The sequence below is a fragment of the Catharus ustulatus genome, chromosome 6, assembly GCF_009819885.2.
Source record: "Catharus ustulatus isolate bCatUst1 chromosome 6, bCatUst1.pri.v2, whole genome shotgun sequence".
Classification (NCBI taxonomy): Eukaryota; Metazoa; Chordata; class Aves; order Passeriformes; family Turdidae; genus Catharus; species Catharus ustulatus.
Window position 1 is genome coordinate 32,890,530 of NC_046226.1, and position 25,751 is coordinate 32,916,280.

Here is a 25,751-nt window from a genome sequence, read left to right on the forward strand (position 1 = left end):
CAGGCACTTTGAACTAGACAGCTATGCAAGAATGATTTAGAGTACATTCATACAATCTCACTTCAAATCAAGTGTACCTTTACTTTTTTTCCTTGTATTTTCTTGCAATAACAGGTATCCAAAAATTGAATGCTTTTCTTCAGAGCAGAAAGTATTTGCAATTTTCAGCTGTGGCTGACAACTGGCTGCTATGCAGATGAAGCAAGCTCTTTGCAGGGGGTATTTATTTCACAAAACTGCATTAATGATTAATTAGACTGTACTTTAAATGTTCTCCTATAGAGAATGTTTAGCTAGTTCAAGCCAGACACATTGTTAAAATCACTAAATTAAAAATTTAGTTTGCTATAAATCCCTCAAAAATGGGATTTTTCAATCTTGCACGTTATATCTTCTTATACTGTATTAATTTATTAGCTTTTACACTCTTCTAAAACTTCTGTTAAAGACATCAGGAGTTTTGTTGTAGCAAAGAGCTGAAAGTCATTCCCATCTTTACCTGGTTTAGCTTGTTTCCTTTTGTCTACATCACATTTGGACACCTTTAGAAGAGTGTAGGTTTTATTCAGGCAATAATTTTTCCCTTTTAGTGAAAAAACAACCTAGTAAGGTTTAATGACACATGGGGATTAATCAAGACAACTTGACTGTTCTCTCTAGCTTTGCCCAGAATATAATAATATTTCTGAATGAGATTCTGGTGTTCTGTACCAAAACTACACATCAACATTACTTAATTTGACCTTACTTAAACTTCATATTTATTTGCAGTTAGCAAATTTGCACATCACCTGGCAGTTTATAGTTTCAAATACATAATTGTGAGGTAAACCACAGAAATGGTTTTAAATTGAGAAGACTAAGAACAAATTGAATTAGAAAGTGTTTGCCGCATGCTGTGTCCCAAAAACAAAATGAGAGAAAATTATAAATCAGGATTAAATTGCACATTAAAATCTGTTGTCCTCACAGCGCATTTGTTTTCTGTTATTTGCCTGCTCAGTGGAATTTATAAAAGTAAACTCCACATTCAAAACTCACTAAACATAAGAGGAACAGTTGTGATCTACATTACCCTGCTTAACACGGGTAGTTCACTCACACACTATGAAACTCAAAGAAAAAACACTACAAATAATAGCAAATAGAATACAAACAGGAAGCCTGAGAGACAGTAGAGAAGGAAAAGCTAGAGCCAAGAGCTCCATCCAAATACATAATCCAGTATGTGGAGTTACTGTAACAGGTTCTACCAATGTCTTAGATGCTACATAAAAGAAGTATTTTACTTTTAAATAAAAGTATTTTTTGTAATGAAATCACAAGTAAAGTTGTGAATGAATAAGGATGGAAGTGGAATTAAAGTTTTCAACAAGCAATATTAAGTTTGACAACACTTAAGCACATTTTTCCCCACAAAATATTACTTCCCATGGGTTTTGGTTGAGTTTTGGGTTTGTTTTTTTGGGTTTTTTGCCTCCTCTGTGGGATTACTGGGAGGTCAACTGTGAAAGTACAAGCAAGATTTGGCCTAATCATTTTCTACCTGGCAAAAATCCAGATAATAAGTCATGTAGTATAATATAATTAGTAGCTTGGAGTTGTTTTGTTGTATGTATTTTCTTATGAAGCAAGCTCAACAGTTTATCAAACTTTAACTGCAACACATCTCTACTGATTAACCAAGCTCTTTCCTTCCCATATTCTCAGCACCAATTACTGTTTTTATTCACTATTACCTGTGTTCTCAGATGATATCTGTAAAGCACAGAAAATATTCTCATGAAGGTCTTACCAAACTAAGCATTTACTGAAAAGTCTGAGTATCAAAACCAAGTAGTAACTTCAGCATCCAATATTAAAATTATTCTGCCCAAACAGATCTCTACAGCCCGTCATACTACTCTGTGACTTCTCAAAGGTTTCTGTGGGATTTTGGCAGGTGTTAATTGACGTAATCCTTTAAGAAAATGCAAACAGAAGAGATCTAATAAAGGAAATTATATAATAAGAATTAATAACAATTAATAGAGTAGATACACATGCAGAAAATGTGTGTTTTATTTAAATTGTTGATCTAATCCTATCTTCAGAACAGGTTTACAAAAATGAGGAAAAAACAGGATTCTTCAAAAGAGAAAAAGTCATTTAATGTCATGGACCATCCATCTGGTAGATTGGAGATACCTCCTCTAACTATATAAAAATGTATTCAATAAGCTCACAGAAAGATTACTCCAGTATTAAACATACAAGTCCTTAGTAATTCAAAATCAAGCTTTTCAAATAAGAGCTTATTTTTATGCACCACCTTTGTTTCTAAAGGCCACTGAGGTGCTGCATGAAACTACCTAAACTGTTAGTCAGAAAAATAAGTCAAACACCTGTTGAGAAACGCCTACTGAAGGACACTGGACAAGAGGAAAAGGATCCTAACCAAACATCATACCAGAGCAGAAAAAAGAAATACCTTACACCAAAGAGGAGTTGAAATAGGAATAATAAAATTAGCTGAGTTGGAATTGGTTCTGACACTAGTGTTTATTTCTACAATAGTCAAATACAATTCTGATATTTAAAGATTTAAATTCTTACTATTTCAGTTTTGTTTCCCTGTTTATACTGCCAGTTTCATGTCAAGAATGTAAAAGGAAATCCATCTGCTCTACTTGAAGAAAAGGAACAAAACAGAGAAAACAGTTTTTACTCCAAAAGTACTTGCAAATTGAGAAGATAGGAAATTTAGTATCTTTCGAATGCAAAGATAGTTCTTATAAATTTAATAACTTAAATATCTTGCACATTATCCCCCAGAGGTGAAAAGTAAGCAAATTTTATTTTCTATCTAATTAAAAGACCAGAGAGTATCTCCAATGCATCACTTTTGTGGATTCATATTTCAATATAGAAAAAATAGTCCAGTAAAGCAAAAGACTAGACAATTAACTGTAGCCTAACACTGATGGCACAAGTTTCTGCTCTTGTTCTTTCCATGACACTGAATTTAAAAGAAGAATTTAAATCAAAAGATTGCAGTTACATCATCAGCTTTGTCACTTGCTCACTGAAACCCTGGCTATGTTTTTTTGTGTCCACTACACCATTCATAACACATCCAGTTCTCTAAAATGCTTTGACTTCTGTAATGCAACACCAGAAAGAAAAAAACTTTATGTAACAGACTATTTTTCTTTTGAGGCTTTTATTTTCCAACACAATTTTTCTGATTTTAAAAAGCATCAGTAGCCCACATCATCTTTATTTTCTTTGCCCAGTCTTGACACGTGTGGTTACTTATCACATGGAGAAAAATATCTGGTTTACCACTATTATCTGAGAAATTTGCATTTGGACTCTTAAATTAACAATTTCCAAAGCTTCCCAAATGAGCAGAATTAATTGCATTGGGTGGGGGGGGGAAGCACAAAACAAAATAAAACAAACCCACTAATTTCAGCTTACTTTCCTAGATTTTCCATAGTAGCTTAATCCCATAAAATCCAAAGTAAAGCCTGTTAGATATAAAAGAAAAGTGCAAAGCTCCCCATTTAAGGACTAGTTACAACTCATTAAAGTAGGGACACATATAATTTGAAGCACTAGAATGCATGCTGAAATATAATTAGTGGCTATGAATCAAACCAGGATGGATTGAACTAATTCCTGGAATGCTATTATAGAGAGTACCTTGTGGAGAAAGAATGATCCTTCTGTTTGCACAGCAACTAAACGGCTTCAATTTACTTTTAAAATTGACTCGAATTGGGATAAAGGTCCAGAATTTCAAAATGTGGCCTTCTAACTATAATCAGCCTGAATTATGCCTGTTTCACACTGTGATACTTGCAACCTGGTTACCAGCAGCAGGGATAAGGCTGCACTCAGCTTATTTCACTGCTTAATTTATATGGTAATTACCACACCACAGCCAGAATGGAGAGCATCTGCCAAAACTGAAGGCCCCAGAATAATAAAACTGACATGTGCTGTGATATTGCTGAAGTGCTGACTAAGAAACTTCTTTTATCTCCTCTTGAAGCTATAAAATGGTATTCGTGTTATTACTAGCAGGGAATTTTAACAGCCTTGCACTGACAGCAATTATGTAACACATGCACAAAACAATAGAGTTTCACATCACTTAATAAATCCTTGAGCTCTCTTAGCTCCAGATCTCTCGCTGGCTGGATTTTATGGTCTGGTAGTTCTATCCGACCTTCAGAACACTGAAGTATACAAACCACAAAAGCACTAGAAAATTATTAGAAACAACTGGCTTTTCTCCCTGCTACATCTATTTAATGAAGAGGGCATGATGTATAATGACGGAGGTTAATTAAAAGATTTGTCCGCTCACTTTACTCTGTAGCTAAATGCTGTTATGAACCCCTGGTATAAAAACAAGTAAGATACAGATATTACTTTTCCTACTATGATCATCCTCTTATTAAGCAACACTCGCACTTAGAAATAAAAAAAGAAAGTAATTTCTTTAGCATGTAGCAATAAAACAGAATTAATCTAATTTGGTTTTATTCATTTTTATGAAAATAAAAACACAACATTAACATAAGGAATCTAAATTTGCAGCTGATTTTCCTGCTAAAGTTACCAATTCTGTTTCCAGTAGTATGCTTTAGTTTTTTAGCTTTCATATACTGCACCTGAAACCCCTAGTGACAGTAGGAAAGTTTCATAAAAGAACTAGAACTACTGCACTACAAACGTTTAAAAAGCTAACTGTCAGATAAGGAGATACAGATAAATGAAAATAAAGAACACAAAGACAAGTTAAAAGGCCATTTTTGTATTGGAACTTGTATTACAGGACAGTGTTCACACTTCTCCAATCAAAAAGTGCTTGACAGGTAGATCGATTAAAAAGGGAGAAATGTTGTTACACTTTGAGAAAACTACACAGTGACTGGAAGTCACTTGGTAATGACACACAGACTGAAAAACCAATCAAAGTTACTCATACAGTAATTTCAAACACTGATAATTCAGTTTTTATACCATTCAGGTGGAAAGGCATTTGTTTGCATAATGACTGTTGGCATGAATTCACTATGCATCCCTAATTTATCTCCACACTTCATACCTATAATATTTAAAGCTACAGTCTATGTGTATCATTCATAAAGAGTCTGAATAATGTATGCATGATGAATATTTCTTTCTCCACAAATAAGCCCATATTCTCTACATTCTATACAGTTCTTATTTCTGTCATTCCTTGAATTAACATAACTCAGGTTTATTATTATTGTTATATAAGTTCAGGTTAAAGACACGCCTTTCTGAGAAGTATGATCATCACACCATACTTGAAATTTCTCTCAACACATATATGTAACAAATATAGGTTACAAGGCCTCACTTCACATACAATACCAAAAAGATCACCATTCTTTTGCTCCTTTACTAAATTAAAAATTCTTAGTTGGTTATTGCTATCACTTTAAAGTCACTCACCTCACTACTGCTTTCTAGCTTTGCCTCTAGAAATACTAGCAATAAAAACACTTGTTGGTACTTATAATAGGTTTAATTTTGTCAATAAATTATCCTGAACAAAAAATAAGTATAAGATATTGTATATGAGTGACAATTCTAACCATAAGCAACTCTAATTATTTTCCCAATTAAACACATATACCTGTTAAATATATAATAAATGAAAAAACTGTAGCAGTGTGTCATATTTACATGCAATTTCACTGAGAAAGTAATATATATGGCTTCAACAGAAAAGCCTCTGTAGACTGCTCCTCACAAACCAGAAGCTTCCAGCACACTCTTAATAGGCTTCTATTACATTTAAGCCAATAGCAGGGGACAGGCACAAAATGTTTGTTTCCTGCAGAATGAAGACTCCCTGCTGAGAGACACCACTCTTCCTTGATATTTCTCTGAAGGAAGGCTTTGATTTACAGAAACAAAAGCAGTTAGGAAGAAAAAAAGAACAGCTATAACCACATGTTCATGTTTGTAGAAGCAGTTTTAATCTTCTTTTCCACTAATATCTCAAAAAGTGAAACTATTCAGAACATTGAGTTAAATATTCTTCTTAGCAACAAATATTGTTTAGTGTTCAATACATATACATACCACACTATAGTTACATTTTGTATTGAGGCACTAGGGAAGATGAATGCAATTAAAAGAAAAATACATAGATTTAAACAAAGAACATAAATAGTCCAGGCAGAAAAGACTATATGATAAAAATAATTACTAGATCCCATCAGAATGGAATGGGGAGTTCTCTGCATGTCAGAAAATTAAGACAACCACAGAAGGAATAGGGAAGTGTTCAAAAAAGGGCAGTGACAGAGCACATATAAAGAGAGATTATTAGCATGGAGGTGTGTTTAATTTTGACTGGGTTTTGTATTTGGGAAATACAGCTAACTACACAACTGGTTTACTCTTTAAATTATAATGAAGAGAGGGGAAAAAGAGTCTATGAAGATAAAGTGCAAATACTGTTGAAGGAATAATTTAAAAATATGAAACTTCTACTACAGAAGGAATTCAAATAAACCTATTCACGCCTAAACATAACTGGCAGAAAAGAAAAATTAAAATTTCTTACAAAGTCCAGTCAGTATCTTCTGTCTTCCAATGTCAACTTCTTACAATGGGCTTGTTTTTTTGGTACTACCTGAATAGTTGAAACTAAACACCCTATATAGAAAGCATTTCTCCATAAGTAAGGCATACAGAACACATAAAAAGTGGTAATCATGCAGTATTATGTAGCAATGTACACTTCTCAGTATCTCCTAGCAGAATAGTGCCAAAATGAAGAAATAAGGAGGTGAATCACACATTCTGAGTTGGAAGGGAGCTACAAGGATGATCAAGTCCAACTGTGAATTGAATGGCCTGCACAGGGAGCAAATCCACACCCTTGGCGTTATTAGCACCCTGCTCTAAGGGGAAATCAACGCAAAACCAAACCAGACAACAGAAAAAATACCCAGAGAGAAGATCCTACAACCCTGCTCCTTTAAGAACTGGAAGACTGTGTTAAAGGTTAGGATTTATCACAAAGTGTGTGGCCATGCTTCTTACATTGACACAATCAATTTGTGTGATGACAATTAGACTTGCCCTGCATAGTTACAAAAGTCGTGCCCAGAAAGCAATTTCTAAGTCTCAGCCTAATTCCCCTTTTTATAAGGGAGACCTAGGACATGGGTGAGTCTGTAAAATTTTCATCACAGCCATGAAAACAAATCACTAGGACACAAAAAATCATGGTGTTAGAAACCATTAATCTAGATCAACGATGAGACTGTCACCAGAAAAGGGAAGTTCCTAGCCCCCACACAACAATCTGTTCATGCATTTTGCATGAGATACAACCAATGCACAATATTCCACTCATCACCTGGACAGAGAAATATCATCCTGCTAATTTATGCTGGTTTGCCTCTGAATTCTTGCTCCTGGATGAATATTGTAATAGCACCATGGGGAAGATTATGTCCTTCCTCCTCTAAATCTTAGAATTATGTAGGGTTAGGTCACCCTCTTGCCTGAAGCAAAGTGGAAATAAAGCTACTGAGAGATGAAATTGTGGAGGTTGAATAAAGTGAGGGAGTACCTTAAGATGGGTTATGTTTCTGAAAGAAAAGAGGCATCATTTTGTTCGTGCCTGATAACATGCTTTGTACCTATGGCTGCTTGGGTGTACTGGCATACTCTGAGCATGGGTAGCAAACAGAGGCCATAGACAAAGGAATGCTCAGTCCAGCATCAAAAAACAGACTTAAGCATGAGACAAGCCACGAGGTGCCCAACCCTGCCAAACTGGCAACCAGTACAAATCCTCAGTAGCAGAATGCTGGGCATTTACGTATTTTTCCATCAAAAGTTTATATGCCCTTAGCTCTAATGAGAGGGAATATTTTAAGTGCAGATTTTCTGGAAAGGGACATCCCAGCCTCCTAAGTATTTTTTGATACTGACCTGTTCTGTGCAGCACAACTGAAAAATATGCTGTATAATTAGACTATTTAGATACATGAGAAAAAAACTTACAAAGCTTTTCTCTAACCAACTTTGTTTGACTCTGTAAACAGGATTACCCTGTTACTGAGAATAAAATTACTACATTCATGCTAGAAGTACTGCTGTTGTCATCACAGGAAACTTCTTCTGGAAGCCAAAATTCCATCAGAAATACTTCAAGCTTTCAACTAAGCTTTGTCATAAAACTGTGATTATCAGATCTATCACAGTATGCTATCAGTTTGCTTTAAAACATTAATTGAAGTATCCCTTTTATCTATAAATTCGATGGGATTTTTATATTCTTAGGAATCACATTGAAAGTAATTTCTTGTTTACCACTACTGCCTTTCATAGGTGAAAATACATAAAATATTATATAGCTTAAACTAAAAAAAAAAAAACATGCCATCAGCAATATTACAAATATTTATAGAAGTCCCATATTGCTAGGATATTAAAGAAAGTTTTGGCCTATGAACCCCATGTGACCATCAAATAGTTTGATGTCGTTTACAAGAGTATCTCCAACCTGTGCATCTGCTATATGCTTTATATCTTTCACCTTTAGAGATGCTGTATGATTACACTTCCATCCTGGCCTGGTAAGCTAAAGTGTCTCAAGGAAAAAAACAAAGCTCTACTACACAGTTTTTACAAGCACACACAGGTATAAGATAAATTTACAGCCAAAATTTTCTATGTTGACATTTATCGCAGACTCAATATCAAACAGCCACCAACTATAAGATGAAGAGATACATTTATATGCTACTTATTCAAAGATTAAGATGCTAATACTCACCCACAAAGGATAAATTACACCTAAGTAGTACATAGGATAACAGCAGCCCTGTTATTTTTCGTTTCTCATTTTGAATGGGACATCCTAAGGCAAAACAGAAACAGCCTTCCCCAACAACATTTGCAGAGAAACAGGGTTTTTTTCCTGACTATTTTGCTTAGAGTACAGGCTCAAGCAGGCCAACAAAAATAATGCTTATTTTCTACAGAAATTAAAGAACAGTGCTAACTTGCATCAAGGAACAAGGAAGTCCTGCATTTGCCAGTAGAGATGTGTGGCAACGGGTAAATACCTTCTCCTTGCCTCAGAGCAACATGCACACTTCAATGATGAAAATTTTACAGTGTTGACACCTACTAACCAGAGAACTTTTAAGCATTACTTCAATATTACCACAGCTAGAAACTATAGCTATTGCATTGAAATGTGATGCTAGATGTTGTACAAACAGGGAAAAGAAAGGAGAAATGAAAAGCCCAAATAAACCTGGATACATTAAGTATATCCATACAAATGGTACATGTACACAGACAGCCAAGTACCTGGGAAACACCAAAGTTCCACTGCTCTATATGCTTGACTGTCTTTTACCAGAAGGCTTCAGGCATGAGAAGAGCGATATGCAATTTTTAAAAGATACAACCATTGGATGAAGGGCACCATCCTGCTTTGAAGCTATGTATTTATCTCAACCATGAACTAAAGATGACAGGTTGAAAGGTAAGTTTAGAAGGAATGAAAAAGAGCCTCACAAGTACATACATGGAAGCCAGGCTAACATGATGAGAGCTGAGAGGAGGCACAAATATGGATGGCAGAGTAAAAAAAAACTAATAGGCAAACACAACAACACTGTTATATTTGTTGAGGTTAGAGAGGACAGCAGTGTGGCAAAGATATATGGAACAAATAACACAGGCACAGAAGCAAGTCAGTTTTCATGGACTCACCATCTAAGGAAAAGCACATTACCAATAAAAAAAGGTTTGATGGTGTTAAATGCCATTTATAAATAAACAAAACTAAGAAAGCAGTGCAGTTACACTTAAGCCACGTTAGAGACACAAAATGGGAGGAGATCAAATAATGATTATAAGTAGCACTACATGAATTTAGAGATGGGTGAGTAGTCAAAGATGCTTTGTTATTTTATGACAGCAGACACAATATAGCAGAGTTGTAAACCAGCAGAGTTGTTGTCTTAACTGGAAATTACATTTTGGCAGAAGAAGGATCAGAACATTGAATTGACAGAAAATTTGACGACTCTTACCTAGAAATCCATTATATTTAAAACAGGTCCCATTATAGATATCAAATTCCAGCAATGATTTCTCATATAGAGTATCATCACATAACTAATACTGATGGTACAACTGGCAATATTAATTATCACCATCATATGGATGCAGTTCAACTTAATAGGCAATTACGTAAATATTATCTTAATTTTCTATATAAACTAGAAGCATCATTAAGAGTTTAACTGATCAATATTTTAACATAATTTAATTTTTAAAATTTAACATGCACACAAAAATTATTTAATTTTATTGAATCTTAATGCAACATGTAGTTTTAAAATATTTTTTATAAATATTTTAAGCAGGCATTTGATTCTGATCCACACTATAGTGAAAAATAATACACAGTAAATATATTTAAATCATGAGTGAAATATAATCTTATTGCTCTCTTCTTGTGTGTAGTAGCTGCTAAATGAAGAAAATAAGATTTTCACATTGATATTTTCTGAGGTGGACATGCTACCACATTTCATTCTGAAACAGCTCTGTACAATCACATAATTAGAATGGAGTCTTGTAAAACCTGAATAAACAAGATATGTTTGAATCTTAGCAACAGCATGACAAGAAACTTTAGCACCTGGTAGATACTTTTTGAAGAAATAACATAGAAAGTGGCATATCTCAACTTTATTTAGATAGGTTGTCCTTTTTCCCTTTATTTGGTGCAGTATTTTATGAAAATGGTTTTTTAAAAAATTTCTATTTTTATGGACAAACACATGTTTATTTAGAAACTAGACACCATATGATACCATATGAATTAAAACGAAGATGTTGGCTATTTATCTGCTATAGTCTACAATGACTACCAATGCACAGAGTAGTTAAAAATATGGCTGTGTTTCTGTGTTCAAGAGTATTAGTTATTGATTTCTGGAAAGACTGTGATTCAACAACATATTACAGTATAGTCTGCTTGACAAATTACTTTCCAGATATGTGGTAGGGCTTTATGTTACTCTCTTCTTCCCTTAGAAAGGGAAGAAAGGAACTATGGCAGAGGTCAGGAAGAAGTTCTTCTTTTTTGGAAGTTGCCTAATACAGACTCGGGATCAGGTACACTGAATTCAATCACTAGGGCAAAAACTGGAACAAGATTATGTGTAACAACAAACCTCATCATCACCCTGATGAACAGTATATGATGCAAGTGATGTAAGACCTTCTCCAGGATCAGCCAATAATTAATTTGATTCTGAGATGTCCCCACATTTATACTTTATTTTGCATCAAAAAGGTAAGAATTGTGCTTACTAGAGTAAGCTCCTGTAGGTAATCAAAGCTCTTGCCAGCATTGTCACATTTATTATTTTTGTTCTTCATCATCCTCACCAATTTCTCACCTGTCTGCAAATTTTAGCTACTTCAATAACCAAATGTATATTTTCCTAGAACTACCTGGTATTTAAAAAAAAAAATTAAAAAACCAAAACCCTTAACAACTAACAATCACAAAATGCATTTGGCCACAAGGTTGTATGAACTTATGAAAAAAATGATTCCTAGATGTGTACAGACATCTGATAAATTTAAATTTAAGCATAGGGTAACTATATCTAGCTTCTGTTTTAAAAGCACTTACTAGAAGCAAGGGAACACCTTTTTTTTCAAGTAGGTATCAGTACCTCAGTCATGCCAAGAGATAACTGGCATTTATATGTGTGCATGCACACTATTGCATGCATACATATTCAACATGCATTTGAAGTATTTTTGATTTTATATACCTGACCAAAACCCCAAACCAGACATGTGTAGGTAGACTTTTGGCAGGAATTAATCAGCTTCCAGAGTACTACATTAGAAATCAACACACGTAGAGCCAGCAAAGGTGAAGCTATCTTACATAACAGCTTGCTTTGATGTGCTTTTAAACGTACTGTCTGCCATGAAGAAATTTAACACACCATCAAACATGCCACTAGATTATCACAAAAGGCCAATGAGACAAAGCCACAATTGAAAAAATAACTAAATTTATTATTCTTTCTATATGAAATTCTTTTCATTAATGCTCAGCAACACGCATTTGGCAGCTGAACTGGGTATTTTTTGAAGCAGCAGTTAACAATGCCATCCACAAAACAAAGATAAGCTCAGTGGTTTCCAGGAAACTGAAAGATGAAAGAATGCGGAGAGAGTCAGACATGGTTTCAAATGAAGAACAAGTGAACTAAGGTCAAACTGAAACCTAAAAGAAATTCAGCAAGGGCCCAGATACCACGGTACAGATACATTTCAGTTGGATTGAAATTTCACAATGCATTTCAACAATGCATACAATACATTCTTTGGGATATTAATTCACTAGGGACAATTTTTTTCAAAGTAAAGGAGGAACTCAGATTCCAAAGACCTTAGTTTCACTAATTCAAGTGAAATATTTAACAGATTTTATGTGTTTATATTAATTATAAATTAGATTGAAGTTTTATCCTCTGGCTTTGTGTTGTGAGTTTACTCTCAGATTTAGCTGAGACCATGAAGTCTTACAGCACATATGAGGTTAACTGTAGTAGAGGAACCCATAAATGTCATAATTTCAGAAACCAGCACCTACTAAATAGCCTCCTTCAGAAATATGATTAATGTATTTGTTCCCCTTGAAGAGAAGGTCATTACCATTATACAAATAAATTTAAATAATCCATTTTACAGTAGTGAAAAAATACAGCATCCTACGACACACACCAAAGAAAGTTAATAGAGTTATTTTTATACCTACTGCAACCAATGTCCTAACACTTAGAGCTAAATTCTGTTTTGTTAAACTATTCATAATTTCCACCTAGGAACCAGAAACAAAAAATATTTTGTCCAAGGGACTTTTCAAAATTTTAACATAAGTTCTCTCAGATACTAAGTTCGTAAAATATTGTATTTTACAACTAATAACACTCATAACTGCTAGCAACTCTGCCCTCTACTCAGAGCAGAGAATTTATTTATAATTTTACATAGCAAATTACAGTGGTTTAGCAAAGAGTAAAGGAGAAAATGAAATGCAATATGAATTTTTAAAAAAACATGGATTTTAAATACACAATTTTAAAGAAAGCTAGAAAAGTAACAATGCTAAAAGCAGCACACATGTACTCTTGCCACAAGTGAGATGCAAATCTCTCACAGCCTTCATTTTAAAAAGCAGAAATGACCACTTTATTACCAGTCGAAATATCCCCTAGAATTATGCCTCGGCATTCCTCTTCTGATACACAGTGAAGAGTGCCACCTATTGAATAAAAACCAGTATTTCCAGAAATTATTAAATTACTCTGAAAACATGCAGTCTATGTACTCCTTTTCCCCAACCCAATCTTTCAGTTTAGTTTTTCATCACACAGTGTCTTGGCAGAGACCAGATTTGCCAAAACATTACTTTGTATAGAAACAAAGTCCAAACAAAACTGCATATACGTTATCTGATTTAAGAAAAAAAAAACATTCAAGAAAAAAAAAGGCACTCTGCACTCCTATTTTAAGGAAATTCTTTCTTCAAACAAGAAAGTGTATCCTTTCTATATATTTAACTGTACTGTTAGAAGGAAAAATCTACTTGCATTCAGACCTGAACACTTCTTTACCTTCATTGAGAACTGAAGTATCTCAAGAATCTAGTACTCACATATTTCACATCCACATGCCATGACCTCAGTCATGCTACAGAGCAGCAACTGATCAGAAGACAGAAAGAAGCCCTGCCAGGTGCTGCATGGCAGGCAGCAATGTTATAGGTGACATTCTATATTTATAAACAGTGTAAATTAGCATTACAGTCTATCAATTTGGAGTTTTAAATACACACAATCTAGTCAAGGAAAAACGAGTGGTATATTACAAGAGTCTGCATGTAATGTGATACCAAACAAAACTTCTACAACCCAACCAAGATTTGGAACTGACCCATTTATACACAAAATACTTGAATGAGTCAGTGGCCCACTGCATTTCCCAGGCTTGCTGTAGACTATCATACAATTCCCAGACACACTTCCTTAGATTGTGCTTGCCTCATAAACAAGGTCAGTAGTGACAAAAGTGATATAAAGGTCAATGAGGAGAAAAATATGACAATATGCAGACTTACTTTATCTGATTGCCCATTAACCTACTAAATACACTGAAGTTCACAGATTTCCCCCATTTATTTGTCTCTCTCTTTTAACTGTTTAAGACAACAGCTATAACAAGAATAGTGTATTAAAATGAAGTTCTATATTGTTTTGGTACTGTGAATAAATAAGAATTAAATATGCTTCCTTAGTCACACACACACACACACAAATGAACAGCCTCTAAAACAATCACTGTTTCCTTGTCCCAAGTCTTTGTTCTCTCACTTCATATATACTCCAGCACTGCCAGAATAAACCTTGCTAATGTAGAGTGGCTGAAGCTTTTGCAACTATAGCAACAGTGCTATAAGTAATTGAGATTATACCACTGTGGTTATGTTGCCACCTGAATCACAAAGCTTTTGATCTGCACTGGAGATCCTTTTTCGAGGGTGATAAAAGATAACAGGAACAATACTTTTCCTAAGTCTGATTATTTTGGACAGTAAGCCTACTGCTGAATAAAGACCTCCAAGAGAAAAAGCTACACTACATTTTTGGTCTTACAAACTTACACATTTATTTTTTTCTTACTAAGTGAAAACTCTAAAATCAGCTACACATGAGAAATAAATTTCTACAACACACAGACATAAAAACGCCATTTTTCTTTCAATGTAGTGATAATAAAGAAAGATTACCACAATAACTTAGTGTATGCAACATTCCTAACAGACCTGGTCCTACAAAGAATACTGAAGTACATGAGCTACTAAAAAATCAGTTTAGAATGTATTTACGTATTATTGTTTATGCTATGCCCCTCTGGGGAAGAAGAGAGGAGGAAAATGTCTTTGACTTTGAAAGACCCTATATTAAAGGTGAGTATGCATTACAACTGAAAAAAAAAATTCCCCAGATTAAGAATAATTATTTGAGACTTTTGCCTGCATATTTCTATGGGGATTCCTGCAGAAATTCACATAAGGTTAAAAAACTGGATTTTATTTTAAGACATATGGAATTATAAACTCCAATGTCCCCAGACCGAGGGAAGAAAAATGGCACAAAAATAGGAAACTTACAGGACTTCTCTCTAGGGATTCCAGTTGACAATCTATTTCTTTCAGACGATTCTGTTGATCACGTTTTTCCTTACTGTCTCGCAGAACCTTTTCACCTGGAACCGTTTCTAGACTTCTGCTTGCATAAACCAGAGACTCCTGAGAAAATAATTTATAGAAGTTAAGCACGTAATTTTATGTTGCTTCATAGGCAGATGATTTTTTGATTTCTACCAAGAAAATAGTGAAATGCTTAGAATAATACAAATTCTGCAAATGCATAGTTTTGATTATGCATATTTTCAAATAAAATAGCTAAATATCAGGCAAGACATATTTCAATAAAAGAATTCTTACCCTTTTCATTTTAAGAGGAATTTCTTAGTCTCCAGATCTAATACTTGGATGCTGAACTTCTACAACAATAAAAGCACTCTGAGAATAGGGGTGACTGAATGAGTGGTTCAAAGTTTGCTCTTATTAACCATACTGGGATCAGAATTAAGCCAGAAGGAAAAGGAAAAACTGAACCCAAATGAAAACAGCTTTTGTTTACTAGGTATCATGGTAAACAAGGAATGACCCTCTCTCTGTAAGGTGGAGTTAGTTGCCCAACCTTTATCAAAGATTTTGGTTAAACATTCTCACATCCTTCAACAATTTTGGACTCGATTTGGAAGTTTATATCAGTCCCAAATACATTCAAGTCTCAGTATTACATGTAATTCAGTTCATTGAAATATCTGAAATTATTTGTTCGCTCCCTTTTCTCCAAATTTTAAAAATAAATAATAAGAAAATCCCACATAATGAAGTATATTAGTATCATATCATCTTGAGGCATAAAACTGGCTGATCAGTTCATTAGCCTGCTCTCAAACAGACATCATCTGTGAAATTCATCTGTTTTGGCAAAGCACAGGCATAGAGCATAGGCTATCAAGGAGTTAATTAATTTAAAAATTACTGTATCTTCTGAATTTTGAGTATTTATTAGTTTTAACCTGTTAACTCTAGTCCACTCCTACAATAGCAAAAGGGAGTATTTGTCTTATTAAAAAAACCCAAAACAGTTACGAAAGAACTTCTCATAGTAACACACATTAATTATGATTTAAGACAACCAAGCCTACAAACATTATCATTTCTTTAAGTACCATCTCCATTTGCTTTAGTTTTCAGGTAGTTTTCCAGTTTTTGAAGCTGGTAACTGTACTCATCACATGCAGTCTTACATTTCATATCCATCAACCTATCATTTTCCTGTTTCTTTCAGGATTACATTCAACTTACTTTATTCTTCCCCAAAAATATTAAGTAAGACAGAAATGTTTTTGAATATTTAGTTAATTTGGCACCAGAGTAAAGAAACATTTCAGAGAGAAATGCAATTCTGATGAGAAACATTTCCATGTAAAAGAGAACATTAGTCATGGAAAAGCATTCTTAATCCAGCTGGACTCCTTGCACAAAAAGGTGAACGTGTCTGCCTCTCTGTTACAGCTCAGCCATGGTACTGCAGGATAATTAAAGCCCATTATTAAGATTTCAGAACAAGAGAATAGTTCTTGTATCCTGTGAATGTATCCATCAGTGACAAAAGGGACATCTCCCACTGAGGCAACAGTGATTAAGTGTCTGCATTTTGAAAGCTATATCTAACACAATTCTTGGAAAAAACCAATGTGCAGCTTCATAATATGCAACTCTAAGCTAAAACCATAGAATTACAATGTCTGAAAGCCTTTTACATGCTGCAAAACAAAACTGAAAGGCAACTGCATTTCACTGGGGAAAGGTAATAAGGAATTAACTGCCTTTTTTTGGTTGTTAGGTTTAATATTACTCAAAAAAGATAATATATTACTCTTTAATTAGTATACACCTAAATGTAAGTTTCTATTCAAATACTTCTGAGCTATTACCTGAAAGGAAGAAACAACAATAACTTGGACAAACATTTCCAAACAGAGCATTCACTATCAGAGGCAAGTCACATTAACTTCAAGCTGATGTTTTGCAACACTGAACACAAAATCAAGCAATCATTGGCAAGCTCAGGGTAACAACTGCATTTGTTATGTGATTACCACCAAGGGGAAGGCGCTTTTTCACACATTAGAGCCCACCTGGTAAATAATCAACAGCAAAATGTGACTCTTCTGGAACTGAGCTACAGTAAATGCTGCTAGAGGTAAAACAAAACCTCACATTCAGAAAGAAGCCAATTAAAAAAATGACATTAAAGTGCCCTTACAGAGGGAGAAAGAAACCCTAAACCCACAGGTATTTTAGCCTTTCAAAGAGATGTTTCTCATATACTGGTAACTGAAAACAGTTTTGTGAATGAACATTTTTACAGATATTCTCTGATATATCAGTTCTGGCCATAAAATGAAAATATTACCAAAATCAATAAGCTTTGTGCAAAGAAATGCAAAATAAGAACTAGGGCTTTTTATTTTAAACCCTGTTATATTACAGGCAACAGTACTCCAGCATGGGATAAATTGAAGTCTTCTAAGTAAAAAATTCAAACAATCATTTCTCAAGGCTGTGACCTTGACTCTTAATCTTCAAAACTCAACATTGCTGGCAATGAAAAAAAACCAAAAAAACAAAGGCCATTAAAAACATTAAAAACAAGGGACGTACAATTTCAATCTATCTTCTACAGTCTTTAACATTGCTTATCGGTCATTGCCTTATCCTTCAGATCATAAGTGAACAGGCACTTTTGGTATCCTGAGATAAGAAGAAACCAAATTCTAATTCCCAAATGTAAATGATCATGGATAATTTGTTTCTATGCTGAAAAAATCATCCTCATGCAGTTAAAAATTTATGAAGTATCTTGGAAGTGTGGAATCAACAACTGTTAAAAACTCGACAGTTCTTGAATTAAATATGACTCAAAATAGCAACAAATTATTTTTTCCATCATTTCTTATAGCTAAAATTTCTCACTTCATTCCTTAATACACTGACTTTATGAATAGAGGATCTTAAAGAAAAATGCAAAAGATACAAATACACACATATGTGGTATTGATCTCAACACTTCAAATAAAATATCTGCAGATGAGCTCTGATCTGCAACCTACCTGATATGTCTGGCTTGGACATTTTGAGCTAGATTTGGAAAGAGCAGCAAACTCCCCATCAGACAGTAGTAGTTGAAGCTTACTGTCTATCTCATTCAGGAGATGAAATTCCATTGGTCCAGGTGTGTACCCTTCTCCTGATGCCTGCCAGACAGACACATTCTCCTGCTGGAAGTATAGAAAATACTTAAGCCTCATTCGCAAAGGAAACAGACTTTATGGGCAGTTGCATATCAAGTGGATTTATTTTTCAGATAAACCATACGAATGCATAAAATTTAAATTTTCATCCATCTCAGTATACAGCTAAAATCTCCCAAATATTCATGTCCCTAGCACACCTGAGAGAAGCTATGGACAGAACAAGCAGAGACATTCATACATTCACTGCTTTTAAATATAACCAAGGAGCAACTTAAATGGACAGCCACTTTCCATCTGATAAACAAGTCATAAAGTGAGAAAGCCTGACCAAAACTTGGCTTGGAATGAAACTGCAAGGTTGATACTATGGCAAGAACCACCTGGAACCAAATCTCAAAAGGACAGTATGAGATGTAATGTGACACAAGCAAGGTACCACCAAAAAAGAAAACAAGGCATTCATAGGAACTGCTCAGTAGCTGCCATCCTTCTTGAGCCCCTGTATATTATCACAGAAACTCTGGGAGAGACAGAAAGCAGAGAGTTCTTTTCCTGATCATGATTTACATGACCTTTTCCTCTTGATAGCAGTTAACATCTGAATAACACATATGAATATATACTCCTACATACAGTTGCATATTATGAGTGAGCTAGGCCACTTAGCCCAAGTAATGAGCTCATACCTACAGACAGATGCAGGCTCTCCACATCAACTTGTCACTCCCTGCTTCACATTCAGGGAAGCAAGTCTGCACAATCCCCATTGTATCAGAGTAGCAAATTACATCTCTGTCCTGACCACAATGAAACATTAGACAGGAGTGCAGAAGAGCAAGGGTGTGTGGAAGGACATGAGTGTATTGTTGGTTTCCTTTCTTTTTCCTACCAGAATAGGACCAGCACCTTGTCCTAAGACTCTAACATCTGTCTTGCAAGAAATTCATGTCCACCATTTGTTTCCAGTTTCCAGATTAGTCCTCTGGCTATTCAAGCAGTTGCATCCATACAAGAGGAGGAGATACCAGCTTCCAATTACAAACCACTGCTATGAGGTCATTCGTGGTTCATCCTCATTACCCTAAAGCACACTAGTTGCAAAAAGAAAAAAGAAGCATACCCCAAACACCTGTCATAAATTATCTTCATAAGAAATGGAAAAAAAAACAAATAAAGAAAAAAAGAAAGTCAAGAGAGAGTAATCCTTTTTTCTGAAATGAAATCAGTTCTAATGCTTTCTCATACAAGTATGATGCTACACAACTAATGAGCCTGACCACACCTGAGCTGACTCCAAAACAGCCACTCACAATTGTCTTAGATGCTTGCCAGCTTTGTGGAAACATCTGTTCAGGTGAGACAGTGACCACCAAAGCCTAAGTATCCATCATGGTACAACATTTGTGCGTCACCCCTAATCAGAGAATGAAGATCACAGTGCAAAAACACAGAAATGAGTCTACAGGAGTCCAGTAAGATGAAACTGGGCTCATTAGCTACAGCTCAGTGACTGTATGCCATACTCCAAATATCCAAATTACCCCAGTAGTCATTTTTCTCCAGGATGAAATTGACTCACACATTCTCTTTTGTATTTCAAGATAGCTTTGCCTGGAAAATAAGCTTCTGTCCTGTCAATGTTTCCTGTGTGTTAACTCAGAACAATACTTTTATAACAGCACAGTCAGTGCTGTCTGTGGAACATCTGAAACAAATTATACTCCTGTAGCTTTAGCTTTGACAATTAGATTAGCATGAATATGTGTACTCCTAAAATATTTTAAACACTTATAAAACATTCTTTCAAAAAGTGAGAAGTGCTGTTTGGATATTTGGCATATATAGTACTACAAGTCAAATGAGGTTATCTAATCCACATTACACCATACAGAGGAATTCATACAACATAACCAGATCTGCCTTGATTAACAGCTTCCAAAACATTACTTCAGCCAATATCATTGTACCAGTTTTTTAAAAGTCAGAATAAAATAAGATGAAAGAGGCCATCAGCTGGATAGTTACCTGGGCCAGCTTGAAGTTGTCTAGATTACTCATTAGCTGATAATTTCCTCATGATTTTTGTTATGAAGTAGCCACAGGAAATAAAATTCAAATGTGGGAGAGGACGAATCCATCACTAGACTAGACAGGTCTTAAGTAACTGCTATCCTTTCTTTTACTCTACTTTGATAGGCGAGTTAGGAGTTCTTTTCTTTAAAGAAATGATCTAGTACTGACTAGAGTAACCCACAAACTACCATTCTTGCCCATGGTACTAAGAACATACAGCAAAACACATGTCCTGTGAGATGATCTACTTCATATCTAATAGTTACAATAAAATCTTGATAAATGCATGACAACATGATAGGGACATATGCCAAATACAAAATGTGGACAAATGTTACACTTTTCCATTGCCTTGATGCCTTGAGAATTGATGCCAAAAGAAGTTCATGCTGTTAGTTGAAATTTGTATTAGCTACTCTGCACAAATACCTCTGAATTCTATGACAGATGCTAGCTTAAAGAGAAAGAAAACCTAGTAACTGCACATTTTGAGAGAATACTTTTTTAAACAGTAAAATAAATTATAAAAAAGACACTATTCCCTGGACAGAAAGTTATGATTACTAACAGAAGGTTGTTAAAATATCTTCAAATCTTTAAATTATGACATTTATCAAACTGAAGACCCTCTCCTAGAAACAGTGATTGATGGGACAATCAAATACTCTTTGTTACTCTCCATGAAGATTATTTTTACTCAATTCAGCTCCTGTTAGTCACTGAATTATGCAGAATGTATACTGTTTAACAACATTATGTTAAAGCATAGATGTCTAATGTTCAAGCAGACATTATATACTTTTAAGACAGACTGAACTGGAAGTCACAAAAAAGATGCCACATTGCCTTTCTAAAAAGACACACAAACTTCACAAATGTGTATTTCCCCAATTGCTGCATTATGACATCTATTTATCAGTAGTCAAAAAACTGTTGTTGGAAGTTTTTTGCAAGCAGTTGCTGACCTTTCTCCCTGAGACTACAGCACTAACCACTCAGATTAACACTCCACAACTGCACATTTTATGTAAAAAAAATAGGTAATTTTCTCAAGTGTAGTTCTAAGGTTCCTTCCTCCTGTGCCTAACTTTTCTTTCATGTTCTGCTGTTAGTAAAATTAACAAATAAACTAATGAGAATTCGTTTTTGGAGACAAATTCAACAGGATTTCTCCATCTTTTCTCTCATATGTCAGTAGGATACTTCATGGTAGGACTAAGATCAAATTTAGATTTACTGTAAAAATAAGCCAAATGCAACAGAACAGTACAGATTAAACTTGTCATACCTCAAGATCTTGCTTTTCAGTTTCATCTTCTGTATCTTTCAATAGTTCAGTTAGCCTTTTCTTTTCTCCCTCAAGCAGAACAAATTGGTTTCCTGAATCCTTCGCTATCTGAAATATTTACAAAAAGAAAATACTTTAAAACTCCACTAACTCAAACACCTCCTAAACAAAGTTTTTAGACTCTATGAAATTAACATCCAGATCTTGTTTATTTCCAAATACAAATAATCACTCTGATAGACAAATATAGCAGCCTACATATAGTAATGGTCTTATCTTAGTCGTTGTCATAGCAGGGGGGCAAATATTTTTCACTGGATGAAAAATCATGATACTTACTAAGTCCTCACTAGAAAAACAAAAGCAAGAAAATCAAGGTATGTATTTTCTGACACAGAATGGTCCCATCCAGGCTACTCATCAACAACCTGTATATCTATCCCTTATTTATGCATCAGGACATTGTCTTTTAAAATAAAAATTCTTAGGATATTGCCTCTAAAAAAATCAATATCCAGGCACAAACACAACTATTCAGTTTCTAGTGCTCAATTAAATGCATAGCAGTATAATCCTAAACAATATGAGCACCCAAGTTGAGAATTGCCTAACACAGTGCTCTGCCATAAATAGCAGTTTTAACAGAAAGGCAATGTTTTCATTTATGCTTAATTAACTTCAAAAGTTCCTGATTTTAAAAGAAAACTGTCTTCAAAAGTAGTTATAGATAATTTCTAGCTAGCATTTTAAAAATGTTATTGGTTTTATGCTTTAATGCTTACCTCAACGTTCTTTTTAATGAAATGCTGGCTGGTTTTATTTTTGCTGTGAACTTTTTCTGCTGTTTTTTCTGTTTCTAATTCACTTGGATAATCTGATGTTTGAGGAAGAAAGGTTGCTACATTATAATCATTGCTATTCTCATTCAACAAGTACTGTAATAACATAAATCCCATTCAAATCTTTAGCAAACAAATAGAGTCAATAGACAAACCTTTTGTATGTAAATAATATTGTTATATTTAAAACATACTATTGCCAAAATCTAATTTCATTTTCAACTTTTTATTATATGAGATCACCCAGTGTTACAAAGGCTAAAATACTTTTGGATTTCTGACCTCAAAAATCTTAAACACGGTGGCCTTAAAAGCCACGGCATTCCTTCAAACCCTATCATCATTGCAGTTTTCTCATCATTACAAAACCAGACAACAATTTTTTTGAAAACCACAGAACTATCTGGAGACATATCAAGTACATTTTTCTAAATAAAATAGCTGAAAAACAGATGATATAGTTGATATTATTATAACACAGCTTATAAAACAAATTTTGTTAAAAAATAAAACTAATCATAGAGCTGTAAATCTAATAAACAGACACATGATATTCTAGTAACAATAGGTTTCCATCCATGACCAAAAAAAAAGGCATGATTATGTTCTTCAGAGACTTATACCATGCTTAAAAAAACAACTCCTCTACAAACAGCAAATATTTGTCACATTAAATAACAAGTCTAAGCAAATGCAATCAACTTCCAACTACTTCAAAAGCAGGCATGGTACTTTTTGCTTTTCTGGAAAGCAGAAATTTTAAAAATGAGTGGCAGAAATTTTTAAAAAAATTTTTAATTTCCCTACAAAAAAAAAGAATTTGACATTAGATAATAGAAGACAGGCTAGATGAAAAGAGCTCTTTTTCAGAGTGAACAGAATGAAAGTAAACTCACAAAGATATGAAATAAATTCCATGCCTCCTTTACACACAAACCTTAAAGGACTGAGGTGCTGGATCTGACCAAGAAATCCCCTCACAGTTCAAATGCACAACTGTTTTCTGAAAGCATCCTAAGCTTTCTTTACTATTACCATGCAACATCATGTGCCAAGGAAATGGATCATATAGGAATTTAACAATCAATATAAACATGACAAGCTGCATCCTGAAATGAGTAGAACACACCAAACACCAACATAACACCCAAGATATACATTACTTTTAAGCTGTATCTTTCACTTGACTGTAGAATAGCATTTTTGAGAGGGAACTGTCACATAGAATATCTCAGAACATAGAAGTAAAGAAGGGACAGACATGGATCACTGAGACAAAGAATACACTGAAGACTGCCATGGGTAATTAGAAGAGAGATTGCAGTTAAACAAATTTTGCATATGTGTTTTGGTATATTTGGCACATCTTTCAAAGATTTGGTATAAATCTTGACGAGACTGATGAAGTAATACCATAAAACTAGAGCGTACATTTTCCTTCACAAGCTCCTCTCGTTTAGGGTCCGCCTTTATGATAGCTGTGACACAGAAATCCAAAAGCAACCCAAACAGAGTCTTAGCTCTTCAGACACCACATCAAAAGCCTCCAGCTGAAATAGTAAAAGTCATTTAAAGCAATATATTGCTCACAAGCTGTGAGCAATCTCTACTTCATGAATTCCCAAAGAAGGAACGTGCAGAACATCTCAAAATAGTGCAAGTGATAGCAACTGCCTGTACATTGGCTCCAGAAGTCAATGCTGTAGTGAATACTGGTAATGAAACCTGTCATTCTTATTTAAGGGCACTCCAGTACAACTCAGAAATTTTGAAGAAGGAAGCGGAGGGTCAAGCTTTATTTTAAAGGAGGAATGAAAACACAGGGTAGACAGAGAAATTAAAAGCTCCAGCCCACAAAGTTAAGGTCACATACTGGGGAACTAAGACAAGTGATAAAATCATAAAGGAACTGAGTTCCATGTTTAAAAATTAAAACATGCAGTCACATTGTACAAACTGCAGAGATATTACTCCCATTGATGCTTCAGCCTTGAGAAATGCACTTCTATTATGTCTTTGTCATCTTAGCCATTCACCAGGAAGATAGATTCCTTTTGTTTACATAGAATGGTAGTTGACAATGAAATAAAAAATTGCAGTTCATAACAATGACAGTCGAAGTCATTATTCTTATATCACAACACATGTGAAAAGTTACTAACCACACAAATTTAAATTTCGAATAGGGAAAGAACAGAGGCATACAAGCACAATTCCATTTATTTTGACATGCTGGACACACCACGTCACTAACAGCATTTGAAATGTCTACACAGTGCATAATAATACATGGTCTCCAAAAGAATGAGCAGGTGTTTCAGTTTTGCCAGAAAGTAGTTATTTCATAAAAGCAATGCAGACTTTACAATTACCAGCATAGCAAAATATAAAATAAGTTTTCTGGAGATTTATGTTTGACACAAATTCATACAACTTCTGCTGAAAACAAAAAAAATACAGAACAGCTGCAGTTAGATTCAGCACCACTTGTCATTTCTAGATGGTTTCTTGAATATAAACCTACTAATAAAAGCTACCATGCCTTAGAGTAATAGAAAAGATAAGTTTTTAAAGGATTGGCATGAAGAATCAATGATACATTTTACAATATATTAGTTACACACCTCTTTCTTTTGAAATGAAAGAAAAATGATTGTATAAACCTACACGTAAAGATTTTCTTAGCATGTTGAGTAAAATGTAAGTCACAAAGCTGTTCTCTTCTTTCAATTGCAAAATGGTAAGAACTGTCACTGTTCCAGAAACAACCTTGCTTTTTTCACATTTCACTGGCCTTGCCACAAAGGCTGAGTCTTCATTACCCTGCCATTTCTAAAAGCACAAACTTTACCATTAATAAAGCTTACCCTGGTTTTCTTGGGCTTTATGGTAATCATAATCTTCAGGATTCATGTGTGTGTGAAATACAGAAGTATGTATTTCATCTTCTTTAGCATGGGAGGGATCTGGAAGGAAATATTTCTAGTAAAACTTAATTGAAATGTATTTTAAGAAGATCTAGCATCATGTCTATCATACTATAAGAC

General features: G+C 34.5%; 1 protein-coding gene across 6 annotated transcripts in view; it reads right to left on the reverse strand.

Moving 5' to 3' along the window:
- FSIP1 (fibrous sheath interacting protein 1) overlaps positions 1-25,751 on the reverse strand; it is a 78,238-nt gene that overhangs the window by 45,647 nt on the left and 6,840 nt on the right. For all 6 annotated transcript variants that reach the window (XR_004418308.1, XR_004418307.1, XM_033063495.2 and 3 more), the window contains 5 exons: positions 25,572-25,670; positions 22,648-22,739; positions 21,866-21,973; positions 18,361-18,525; positions 15,278-15,415 (listed from right to left, as the gene is read on the reverse strand). Coding sequence is in view for 4 of the 6 variants with exons in the window: in XM_033063495.2 (XP_032919386.1) it covers positions 15,278-15,415; positions 18,361-18,525; positions 21,866-21,973; positions 22,648-22,739; positions 25,572-25,670 (602 nt within the window). In the remaining 2 variants the exon portion in view is untranslated. The remainder of the gene's footprint in view (positions 1-15,277; positions 15,416-18,360; positions 18,526-21,865; positions 21,974-22,647; positions 22,740-25,571; positions 25,671-25,751) is intronic.